General features: G+C 39.4%; 1 protein-coding gene across 1 annotated transcript in view; it reads right to left on the bottom strand.

Moving 5' to 3' along the window:
• Nucleotides 1-554: 554 nt before the first annotated feature.
• Nucleotides 555-13,087, bottom strand: part of GUCY1B3 (guanylate cyclase 1, soluble, beta 3) — a 36,343-nt gene continuing 23,810 nt past the window's right edge. Inside the window, exons 6-14 of the mRNA XM_004685347.2 lie at nt 10,784-11,014; nt 9,516-9,632; nt 8,575-8,708; nt 6,848-7,045; nt 5,038-5,275; nt 3,911-4,051; nt 3,252-3,406; nt 2,782-2,908; nt 555-1,717 (exon numbers count right to left, since the gene is read on the bottom strand). Of these exons, the coding sequence (XP_004685404.1) occupies nt 1,694-1,717; nt 2,782-2,908; nt 3,252-3,406; nt 3,911-4,051; nt 5,038-5,275; nt 6,848-7,045; nt 8,575-8,708; nt 9,516-9,632; nt 10,784-11,014 (1,365 nt within the window). The 3' untranslated portion in view covers nt 555-1,693. The remainder of the gene's footprint in view (nt 1,718-2,781; nt 2,909-3,251; nt 3,407-3,910; nt 4,052-5,037; nt 5,276-6,847; nt 7,046-8,574; nt 8,709-9,515; nt 9,633-10,783; nt 11,015-13,087) is intronic.

Genomic DNA, 13,087 nt, shown 5'->3' with positions numbered 1-13,087 from the left:
ATTAGTGTTCCCTGAACCTGAAATCAGGAAGATAATTACATGCAAACCAACCTCAATGCACATGGCACAAACCCTGTGCCGTGGATTTAATAGGAGAGTGATGAGGGACACGGACGAGCCACAGATGTCCATCCTGGCTGCCACATTCATCTTGAACTTGATCATCAGAAAACCGACTTCTGGCCTCCTCCGATTTCCTGCCCACCCCATTCTGTGTCTTCAATATGCCTTTTCACTGTAAACATCTATAAACATCATTTTCACTATAAACATATCTTGAACTAGTTGTATTCCTGTCTTTCACCAGAATGCAGGTCATTTCATATTGATCTATGCCTCTATTCCCCTCCACGTCTGAACTCGCACTAGACGGAAAGAGCACTTGAGAATATGCCTGGTTAAGAGAGACCACGAAGCTTTATAGCAACATTGAATAAAAATTAAAGTTTATAAGAGGTAGAACTATAAAATGTAGTTACAAAAAAGGCATGAGTAAAATGACAATAATATAGTTTTTATTGAAATAAAAACCATCTAGAGACAAGTGGAAAAAATAATTTATTGCAGATTCTTTTACACATTAACATGGAATGTTTATACATACACTGATGTGCTGATATGAATACTAAATATAGAGACCAACACATTTTACACAAAAGTAGTTGTATTTTATATTTTATAAAGGTAGAGATTAATAAATTATCAGAGACATTTAAGAACAGCAGGCCGATTATTCCAAGAGGAATGCATTCTTTGTCCAAATTAACCCTTCTGAACATGACACCTAGAATATAGTCACAACTTTTTGAGCTAAAGCAAGAGAAGCTCATTTCTGGGAATAAAAGACTGGAACGGCTCTGATTAAGAGGTGCCCGGAGGGCTCCTTCAGATCTGGTGAGATGCACCTTCAGGTATCCGCAGCTATGAAAGCAGCTCAATGTGAAACAGGGCAGCTTCCCATGACCACCGCATGTGGCTAATGAAATTTAATACAAAGGCTAAAATACAAGTCATAGCATTGCTAAGCAATTACAATCGCCATATGATTTGAATGAGCAACCAAATAGCTTAATAACAGAAATGCTTTCTGTATTTCTGAAGGGAAATTAGTATACTTCAAAATAGTCACTATTTTCTTAGCATGGTATATTAAGTCTTATTTTGGAAGTCTGAAAATAAATTACATTCTTTTTCCTAAAACTTAGAATTTCCTCCTTTAGAAAATGATTTCTACAATGATATACAGCAACACGATATAAACTTTGTTACGAGTTATAGTCATTAAAATATACATATAGATGGAGCACAAAATGAGGCTTGGTTAACCATGATCTATGTATACACAGCCAAATACTGTTCAGCTTCATGTCATTAAATTCGACAGATAGTTATGGGTGCCTGCTGCTTGCAAGTTACCATGTGGGTAGAACTTGTAACAGCTTTTACGACACGTGAAGTTCACATCATCCACATCTAAAGCCAAACTTCAGATCACATATTAAACTTTGAAAATAATCAAAAGCAGAGCTAGAGCTGAATAATGAGGAGTGAGAGATATACCCAAAGAAAGGCTAGAGAAACTGGAAAGGGCAAGGCAAGATTCGAGTCCGCAGGGAGTAACTGTCCTTGGCTTGGCCTGGGCGACTGGGTAGCTGGAAGCAAACTGTAGGCCTCTTCGCCTCACCACCTAGATTCAGTCCTCGTCCTGCTTTGTTTCCTTAAACAAGTGGAAGACACAGGATTACTTTTCAATGGAAATAAAGTGTGTGGTACCCCCTCCCCAAATTTTCCCTAGTGGAGAGTAATCAGCTTTCACAGCCACAGTCTTGCGAAGGCATGTGTCCCCGACATTATTCTGGATGAAACAGGCCACTCAACTAAACGAGCTGTCGTTCAGTTGCAGTTAAATTTATCAGATGAACAACAGCAAGCGGGCCAACCCCATAAGTAAATAACTTAAAGTAAAAATGGCTGAAAGAAGCTAAAAATAAAGATTTTCTAACTTGGCACTCACTGCCTTTAGGATTTGTTATAATTTAAAAGCATCTTTAGGGAGTGTACATATAGAGGAAAGATGTGCATAACCCTGTGATGTCACCTGCTCTGCAGAGCCAGTTCATCAACATGGGAACGAAAAGTCAAACTTGTGGTGGGGGTTGGTTGGGGGGAACAGGGCATGGCCTTGATCTGCACGAGAACCCCAGGATTCTAGTTGGAACCCCAGTATTTTAGAGGTCTTGGTAACAGGGCTTCTGGCTGCACAGAATGAGCATGTGAATTCTGGAAAATAGCTTGAGGCAGACCGGGATTTCCAAAGCTCCCCGAGCTCCCCACTGGGAGATAACTGGCCCATCGGAGAATATGTGTCTCCATGGCTAAGAGAGCACCCATGGGCTGAAGTCCTGACTTGGCTCTGATGGTGATTTCAGAAGGGTGCAGGGGCTGAGGGGAGCGGCCAGGGGACCTTCCGCCCCCCAATTCCCATCACTGTAGTGGTGTCCGAGTGCCTTACCAAACAAGGACAATCACAATAAAACAGGACTTTTCCATCTGATGCTTTTGGCTTTAATTTCAGAGAGGACTAAAGCTGACCACATAAAGTATCCCCTAAGAAGTTTTTATTGTCCTAACTGGCTCATTAATGTTTCAGTATTTTTGTTGCCTTACTTAAGAGTTCATGTCTGTGTGTAAGAATTCTTTTCAAATGCAATATATTTTCTGTAAATATGTTCCTCATATTTATATGCACTCTTAAAAAAATTTCTTTCTGATGAATCATACCTCTGTTCCTGTATTTTTTCTGGAAAGAAACCAAACTTGCATCGGTTCCTTTTTGCCCTTCATGGACACTGGGCCTCTGTGCTCCAGATGGAATTGAGGATCTGAATTTTCTGGTGTCATCAGGCACCTGAGAGACAGGACACAGGGAGCTGAGAGAGAAGCACGGGGTGCAATGAACGGAGCGTGGGGAAGCCCTAAAGTTACCACCCCAGACAATACGGACACACAGGACATCATTGTGTTTAAAGGAAACTGAAGCTTTTGTTGATGGCGAATGTTAGGACTTCCTAAGATGGCACAGAAACTTTCCAAGCAGCAATAATAACATCGCCCCTTCTTACAAATCAAAACCAAACTATCCCGAGAGCCGAGGGGCTGCCGTTTCAAGGTAATAAAATCACTTGGAGTTGAGCCACATGCAAAGAGACATTTTTCTTGCAAATCACCCAAGTCAATACCTGTTGTCTTACCTGTATGTATATTCAGACACGTTTATTTTCCCCTTTTCTCCAGTGGTTTCTGTTCTGCTTGTGAGGTTGACAGTATTTCCAAAAAGACAGTATCGAGGCATCCTCTGCCCAATGACCCCTGTAACTACCTCACCAGTGTGGATTCCTATGGTTATCTACAAAATCAAAATGTTGCCTTCATCACTTCAATTTCTAACACACTAATTTTTGCTTACTTTATATTCCAGAATAATGTAGTGTCATCATATAAAAATCTTAAGAATCCTCTAGGAGAATTCCAAGTACATTACAAACAAAACCCCTCACATGTTCTGTCATCCAAGAGAAACATTCCTTTTCCAAAGTCCAAAGATTTTCAAAGATGTGAATCTGGCAACTTTCATGAAACACAGGAAAGTGATTCAAAAATAAATAAATAAACCAGAGGGACAGACATTTTGTCTCCTTATTACTTTCAGTTCATGGGCGAGACTAGGTAATTGCAGACAGATAGACAGATTTCCCGAGTCTCTGTAACTCAACTGGGTTCAATAAGATGGTAGTTTTATTGTCAAGATGCCCCTTTCTGTACATAATTTATGATTATTTGGTCAAGACAATGAATCAGCTGTTGACAAGGGTCTCTCCACACTACTGTGTTACCCATTTTACTTACTAACCTGAACAGGCTCGCCGTCCACTTGAACCTGCCCAGCAATTTCCATCATGTCCAAGGCCAGGCGGCAAATGGACCGGGCATGGTGGATGCAGGGCTCGGGAAGGCCACTCACCGTCATATACTTATCACCGACAGTCTCCACCTGTCACAACACATGTGTTTAGGCATTTGTGGTTAGCATAAACTAGGTTCATCTGCGATCCTAGTTAAAAAAAAAAAATCTTTTCAAAGGTTATCAGTGTCAGCAATGTTGAACTTCCCTCTTTCTTACAATTCTAACATGCATAATCCATAACCCAAACAGGAGGTACCTTGCCATTATCTGACATTTACACACCTGGCACTCAGGCCCTTTGGATTTTCCTTCTGGAGATCCTAACTTTTCAGACACTCTCATAATTCAGCAGAACAATTTATTACTTTATTTCCCTTAAAAAAGTGATGGCTTGATAGAGGCACTGCTTGAAAACTGGTGATTTATCATAGCCATTAACCATTTATTTTTATGATGTGCTCACCAAGTGTTACAGTATTCCTGGGAAAACAACTATAAAATAAATAGTTCCTGGGGCACTTATATTACTCCAGATGCCTGAGGTGGTTTAGTTAACATTCTTGGCTTTACGAAGCAATATTCCACTGACTTCATTTTTCCAATAGGATACTTGTTGCTAATTGAAACAAAGGACAGAAATGTCCTATAAATATTTATCTTCTAAGTGAAGTTACCTAAAAGCGAGTCTGAGCCCTGGTACCCTTCTCAGGCCCGTGACTCCTGCCCAGGCCAACCTCCCTATATTCCGGTCAGCCTGTCTCCTGCACCGCGTGCAGAGACCAAGGCCATGTTTACACCACGTGTGATAAACAACCTGCATGGGCTTGTTAATGGAAGTGCAAAAAATAGCTGGACTTTACAGTGTCACCAGAGTCATCTGCTCCATTCATTTTGGCTACAAAGAAGAGAAAGTTTTAAAACAACTTATATAACAGAGGCGCTGCCGTCTAAAGCCGGTCCAGCGAGGCTTCTGTCGCCAAGACTGCAGTCAGGGCTGCGCTGCAGCGCCCCCTGGCGGGCCAGGAAATCCAGACCTCTGCACCCTGCGCTGCGCTGGCACAGCAAGGACTTGCCTTATAAACAAAGGGGTTTTTCCGGGAATCCGTGAGTGTATCGAATCTAGTGTAGAGGTCGTTGAGAAGGTTCACGATCTTCATGGCCCCTTCCCCGGAGGCGTGCTTGCTGCAGAAGGCGTTGAAGCCCACAATGCCGCTGAAGAGGATGGTGACGTTGTCGTACCTTTTGGCAGGCACTGGGCGCTTGTGCCTCAGCTCGTTGGCCACGGAGGGAGGAAGCACGGAATAGAGCAGTCTGTTAGGAAAGTCAGGGTCAGGGTCAGAACTTGGGGGGGGGGGGTGAGTAGCATAGCTGCCTGTGTTGCCTGTTTAGGGCGTGGCACATCAATGTCACTTGCATCCTACAGACCTGGATTATGACAGTCCCCTTCTAAAAGGAGCATCCGATATAAGCCATTTAGAAATAAGGTATAGGGACCTCCCTGGTGGCACAACCGGTGAGAATCCTGCACTGCAAGCTGGCCACAACCGCCTCAGTGAGAGTTCGCTCAGATCCCTGCCCGGGAGCTGACCCACATGGGCTCAGACCTCTCCTGACCCGCCTGCTGCTCCCCTCAGCAGTTACTTGTCAATCTGCCTGTTCTGCTCCCCGCTCTGTCTCTGGTGGATCCTCTCACCACCCCTGCATCTCTGGCCTGTACTCCAGTTCTGTATGCATAAATAAATAAAACTTTAAAAAGAAAAAGAAGGATATAGGAAATATAAACCTGATTTTGTTTGGGTGTATTTTTTTATCGAAGTAATGTTGGTTTATGTTTCTATTTTGGAAGTTCAGGACACCCTGTTCTGGTGCTGCCACTAAGGCAGATCAGTTCAATTCCCTAGAGAGAGCTTATTTTTTTGAATATTAAAAATGAATGCACAAGAACCCGTGTAAAATCTCTGATAAATGTTAGAGATTAGTGCTTTTTATCCTTACATTCAGGTAAGGCCAGGTAATTTGCAGTATCCATTTGTTTGAATGGGTTACTGAAAATGAAAATGAAATACCATTCTTGGAAAACTTAGTTTTAAATTTCAGTCTTTATGTTACTGAATATCATTATAGATGTAATTCTTGTTACTATAGATGACATTATAATCTGTAAGTCATAGCTATCAAGCCCTAAAATAACTTGGTGTTCTAGAAGTCTTTTTACTTATTTTTTTAAAGATTTAGTTTTATTTACTCATGCATACAAGATTTGGGTACAGGTCAGAGATGTAGAGATGTGGGAAGGTGAGAAGAGTCACCAGAGACAGAGTGGAGAGCAGAACAAGCAGATTGACTGAAATACACTTGGGGAGCCATGGTTGAGACAGAAGTCTGCTGTGTCACGTAGGTCAGCTTCCCTGGCTGAGGATTGAACCAGTGGCTGGTGATAACTTGATAGCACTGACACTTAACCCCTGGGCCAACAGGGAGGCCCAGGAAGTCTTTTTAAATATATCAGCCAATTCTAAGTTCTAAGTTCACTGTAACCCTCAGCACCTGGTGGATTCTTGGAACATACAGGATGCTCAAAACAAACCTCTTATGTGAATAAGTGAATGGGCTTTAAATAAGCATTTGAATCATCCTAAACATTTTCGTAGAGATGTTTTGGCTTAGGGCCTTCAACTTGGCTGCTATAAACAGAAGACATACTCCCTCTATCATTAAGACTGGCTTATACTTGAATGTACCATTCCTTCTGAGTATGGGGAAGAGTTCCCTACTCCCCCAGAGTTGCAATAGGTCCCTTGCTTTTTTACTCCCGCTGTCTATAGGAACTACATATAGTCTCCATCTACTATGTCCTCCTTTAACCGCTAGATGTGGTCTTACGTGTCTGTCTTTTTCTTTTCATCTTCCAGGGCTCTTAACGTGAGCTGCAGCCTGTCCGTAAGGATCTCCAGTTCTTGGGTGAGTTTGTATTCCTCTCTGAATTGTTCACCCAAAAGAACAAGATCACGTGTGGCATCATGGAGAGGGATGTCACTGAGATAGAGACCTCTCCTTGTCAAATCATCCAGGTTCATCACACTGTATACAGCAAAAGGAGGCAGAATCAGTCCCTGTGTGACCACATGGAGACACCAACCTCTGTAAAGTGTAGTGCAGACATGTCCTGGCATTCACAAGGTTCAACTGAGCAAGAAAAAAATGGAAAACTGGAGGAAGGAATTAGCTTCATTCATTGAAATATTTAAAAATCTATCAAAGAGCGTGAACCTCTAATGCTTTTTATCATACGGCATTTTTTGATGTCATCAACCTAACTTGCTACATAATGTAAGAAACTGTGCTAACAAAACTGCTCAGGAATATAACATGAGATTGTTATTATTGTTGCCATATGTTTTCCTCTTTCTAGAAATGAAAAAAAGAGATCTTAACTATTTTTAACAGAGAAAACAGTTTTTTTTTTATTTGAGAAACTAGATCATCTTTGCCTTTTAGAGTCTAAGAAGGACCACTCTTGACATAGTTGTTTTCCTTTTAGATAGAATAATTAAAATTTACAACCAGATTTATGAATTATCTTCAACATGTATTTCATATATTTGTGACTCTCTGAAATGTATTTTATGAGCTATTCTTATTTCTGGGTCTAATTCCTCCACTAATTATATTTTCTTTGATTAATTTTCCTCATTTATTTGAAACATTATTTAATCATACTAGAATTTACGCACCATTGTAACACTTTTTAGAACAAAATGATGTTTATTGATTCAGTGAAAATTTAGTAAATGAAAAGTTAACTGTTTTTAGATTTTTTTTTTTATTAAACTATCCTAAGGTTATATTATTGGTTTAAATTCTTTAAATGCAAAGTAATTATTGTGGTCTTTCACAATAATAATTCATCTAAAAGTAAGTAATTGTGTTATATCTTTGTTTTCTCAAATGGGTTACAAAATAGACAAATATTTTGTTATGCAAAATGATAAATACACAAAATATCATCTGGCAAGTTTCATAGCTATCTTTTTATACTTTTCTAAAGCAGATTTAAATTTAGTTTTCTTATTCTGAATTTCTAAGTATCTTTTATTAAAGTTCTTTGTCACATGGGGAAAACCTCGGCCTATAATTTTACTTCCCTCTGATAATTTGTACTAAAAACATAATTTATTTAAATTTCTAGGTAAAAATATATTTTGGAAGATCAGCTAAATACTCTGAGTTTAATATACTATCTGCTAAGCATAGTATCTGAGCTCAAACTCAGAAATAATTAGAATAGTTATTCCTTGGTGCCTAATATAATTGCTTTTCTACATGATAGCTCCTTGGAAGGTAAAAGATAAGGAATTAACTAAAGGCAGCTTAGGCTTCTGCAATCTAATGGCATAAACAATGAACAAATTGATTAAAAGTAGAATAAATGGTTTCTTCTGAGTTTATTACAAATGTCAAATGAAATTATCTTTGCTACGGAGAGGGAACAAAATATAACAAAATCTAATTATATTTCAAACCATGTAGTCCATAGTGAATCTAATGTTTTGAGTTCCTTTCTTAGTTTAAATAGGTACATCTGGTATAATTAATCCACGAATTCTTACCTTGGTGAACACAGAAAAAGGATGCTGTCTGCTTCAGGTAAGTAGATCATTTGACCCTTGAGACGTAAGCAGCTGATCTCAGTCCCAGTCAGTTCATCCTCAGATTCTAACTTCTCAACATCCAACAATCCTTCCTGGAAAAGGCAAGTCATACCGATTAACCAATGTTTTTCCTCCTACCTAACACTTCAGAAAAGGACACACAGACTTTATTTTTCACCAAATCATAAGGGAGAAGTGTGCCAATTAGGGTGGGAGACCCCATTTCTCCAGAGTTCTGGCAGGTACTAAGTAAAATAGTTACCTTACTAATATACTCGAAAAATGGCTCTTTTCTTAGAACCTAGAAAGACAGTAGCTATGGCGTCTTTAACATCACGTGACGTTAAATATATCAGACATTTATTTAAAGCTCCTGTGACTCTTATTTCTGATTTTCCAGCGTGAGCACAACATACAATATCAGGGTATATCAAAAAAGAAAGCAAGGCTTTTCATTCCTCACACCTGCATTCACAGAGTAGCTAGCTGAACTAGCTGGTCCCAAACACATTCAGCTAGAGTAGGTAAGACCTGTGGGAGGATTTTAGGAAGGATGACCGGGGAATTCTAAGGCACTTTCCCACAAAATGGCATCAACAGTAGTAGACAATCTAAAGAAAGAACGTATCAGAATATATCAGTGGCTTTGGACTAAGCTTTACTGTCCCAACACAGGGAGCAGTCTTCACAACTACTTTTTAAAATTATGATCAGTTGATAAAGTTCCACTATCCCTCAGAAAAACCAAAAACTCAGTAGCATTTCCTTGGTAATGGAATTTAGCTTTGAGCTCTAACTCCCCCCGCCTGAATGCTGTAATAGCTAATTTTCCTTCTGGAATACTGCTAACTTGTTGCACAACTACTTATTCACATTTAGAGAAATAACATCTTGATTACCTTGCTTCTCAATACAAAAACTGTATTGATATGTGAAAGGATCCCATGGAAACTGATATCAATGTGAGGACGAACCAGAGAGAAGACAGACAAAAGGCTGCAATTTCCAGGCTGAAGCTGAAATGCAGATAAAAATAAATGGACATTTAAGTCAATTTTATTATTTGGTGCTATGAGTCTTACAAAGCTTAATAACGTTTAAAAGTTGATCATAATTATTCCATAAAACATCTAAAACTATGTATATCTTGACTTAGGCAGCTCAGTGATTAAATGGACATAACATTTTTCCATGCACAGAAATCCTAATAAGGATTCCAGTGACTAACATTCATATCTACTACTACGAATAATTTTTAAAGAAGAAAGAATGCATATTTATCTTTTAAAAATATTTCAAGGTGTCAAGTTCTTATGCTTAAAAATGAAACTTAAACAGCAGAACCACTAACAAGCATTTGAAGTTCATCAAGAGAAGGTTAATAATGATGATTCGTAATAGCTGTTGACGGCTTACAATGCGCCATCAGCTAAATGCTCCTCACCTGCTCTCCATCCTCACGTTACAACAAAGGGAAAATAAGCAGAGAGAGGTAAAGTAACACACTGCAGTTCACACAATGACTTGAAGGTCACACAAGGAGGGAGACTCGTAGCCAGTGTAGGAGTCAGTGTCTGCACTATAGGTTTATAATGGATCCCACTGGAGATCACATCTCTCTAATTGTGAGTAAAAGTATCTAGACACGTGTCATATATTAGCTCCAATAGTTAGTAGAGGAGGGGGGAAAACACGTAACAGGCCAAAGAAGATTTTACAAATGGGGCTAAATTACACAATTCAGATGTGGGTTCTCATCATCACCTCCCTGTGTCTTTTGATGCGTTCTCTACTGAACCACATGATAATCTTCATGATTTTCCTTTCCTGTTTCTTAATTTTCTCTCCTTTCGCTAAAGATGGCAATGACTGATTTTAAAGTTATAGTCTGTAATCATCCAATGAATGAGATTGCTCAAGAGATGAGTACACAAATGCAAGCTGATGGTTACTAGAAAGCTACATTTTTTTTCTCATGAAAATAAACATCACTTCTATCATTTTCCCACTCCCTGTAAGTGAGTAACACAGAAAAAAATAAGTAGGCACCCGCCGGAGTGCTAAGGTGTGTTCAAGGGCACTTAGCTCACATTTAAACAATTAGCGCGATCAGTGGGGTGTGCGATTGATACTCAGTCAAGGGTTAGAGAAAATGAGGTGCACTTACCTGGGGCAGCACCCTGTATATGGCATTGCCGCACTGAGTGACCACGAGGTCCCGGTCAAATATTATGTGAAAAGGAAAAGCTTTGCAAAAAGTGTATGGGCTGATACGTGACTCCTCGGTGCCATTTTCTTCAAACCTGTCAAGATCTTCATAAAAATCCTCTTCTTTGGATTCTTTTTCTTCAATTAAAAATTGAGTGTGATCACACTCTTCATTTCTTTGCTGAATAACCTGAGTGTTAACAAGAGGGGAAAAGCGCCTCTGTTTCATTTTATAGAAAATACCGGTCCTCCCTGGTGGCGCAGTGGGTTAAACCACTGCACTAAGAAGCTTAAGCCACTTCCGCATGAGTTTGATCCCTGCCTGCCCCGGAAGAGTCCACATGGCGCGCCAGACCTCGATCCTTATGGAGGTGGAATGGTAGAATTACATATTTTATAATACAAGCAAAGCCATTTTCTATCAACTGGCAATATCTAAAATTTTAATGAAAACAAAAAATGCCATCTCACACACCACTGATAGGGAGGGGCATTTTAGACTAATCCTTCTGAAGGACAGATGAAAGTGATGCATAAAAAGCCCTAAACAATATGTGTAAACTTTGACATAACTCTAAATCCAGAAATTCATTCTAAAGAAGTAAATAAATTGTGAGCATAGTGCTCGAGTTGAAGAAATAACCATGATTCTAAAATCTGATTGAGGGACCGATACATGAGTAGGCTGGAGCTTCAGAAAATGCTGGCTACAGTCCTCCCATACATGGGATCACAAGCTCAGCATCAGCCTGATCCAAAGTGAAGCACTTGGGGCAGTTGCCTCGTCAGTCACATGGAAAGAGAAGCAAATGTTGCCCATCCGCCCTTTTGTTCCAGCATCACCTGAGACTAAAGAACACGTCACAATGAACACGGGTGCTATTCATATATTCTTCCAGATACACTTTCATAGAGAAATCAGGACACTCCTATTATACGTGCGGATTAGAAATTAGAAAACTTTGCCCTTCAGGGCTGATTTCCTTATAGTCTCAGGAAAACACCAAAACAGTCAACCTTGAAATTTTGATGTTTTGTTCGATTTCCAATTTAGCTAGATGGATTGAATTATATGCACCTGCAATGTATTAATTAATTCTTTAATTCAACTCTTGCAATGATTAAATTTGCAAATAAACTTTTTTAACACATAATTTTAGCCTATTCTTTGGGTGTCATCTCATGATGTGGTATAATATCTCTCGTGAAGTTAAATTGTCTGTTAAATCTGGGCTTGCAACACCTGTAAGTTTGACATCAAAATACTTTTGGAAATGACAACTAGCTGTGGAAAAACTCAGATATACAAAATTTTATAAATGTAGATTTCAAAAATCTGCCCTGGCACATGTGAATAAATGAAATAATAATAAATGAATAAACCACAACATAAATATTATATAAGATGAGCCCTGTAATTGAGTAAAAACTTGAATTTCCTTTATTAATAGAATGTGCTTATGTTACCACCCCCCCAACCAAGTAAGGAGTAACCATAGCAACTGCAGTTTCTAATGGCGCCTTAATTTGCATTTCTTTCTTAAAGTTTTTATGTAACTCTTTTTGCTCAGCTTATTTAAACAAACAAACAAAAAAAAAAAAACAAGAATAGACAGTATACATACAGCTCTTGATACAGGTTCACTCAGAACAGATGTCATGTTAGTTTAGTGTAGATGGGAGAGGGATGGGACATTTTGATAACATTCTCAGGAGATTCATAATTGTGCATGAATTTCAGTTCTTGACTCAAAGTTTTAATTTTTAAATACCTCTGGGCTGTCAAGTCATGGGGAGCCTCATGTTCTGGACACTAGATGCACCTCAGTGTCACTGACAAGTACAAAAACAATAACAACAAAACAAACACAAGTCTGACACCAATTCCTCCCAACAAGGTGTAGATGAAGCACAAGCACGTGGTAGTACTTTCTGATACAACTCGCTTCAAGTCACCATTTTTATGTTGGATAATGCTGTGGCTAAAGTCTGGGACTCTCAAATAGTTTGAGCATACCAGTGAAAAGAAAGTATCGCCTGGTAAATTCCTCATGAGGAAAACGGAACTAAATCCACTGCTCCTCCCTCTTCCCAAATTTAGGGCCCACTGATAAATGGCTCTTGAAGCTGAATAAGCCGAGGGTGGAAAGAGCAGCTGACTGGTCAGGATGGTTCTCGGCCCTCCCTGGTGGCGCAGCGGATTAAAGCGCAGCACTAAGAAGCTAAAGCCACTTCCGCATGAGTTCGACCCCCGCCTGCCCTA

Source organism: Condylura cristata, unplaced genomic scaffold, assembly GCF_000260355.1.
Source record: "Condylura cristata isolate star-nosed mole 26May11 unplaced genomic scaffold, ConCri1.0 scaffold00018, whole genome shotgun sequence".
NCBI lineage: Eukaryota > Metazoa > Chordata > Mammalia > Eulipotyphla > Talpidae > Condylura > Condylura cristata.
Note: the sequence above shows the minus strand (reverse complement) of the source record. Positions and strands in the feature narration are given on the sequence as shown.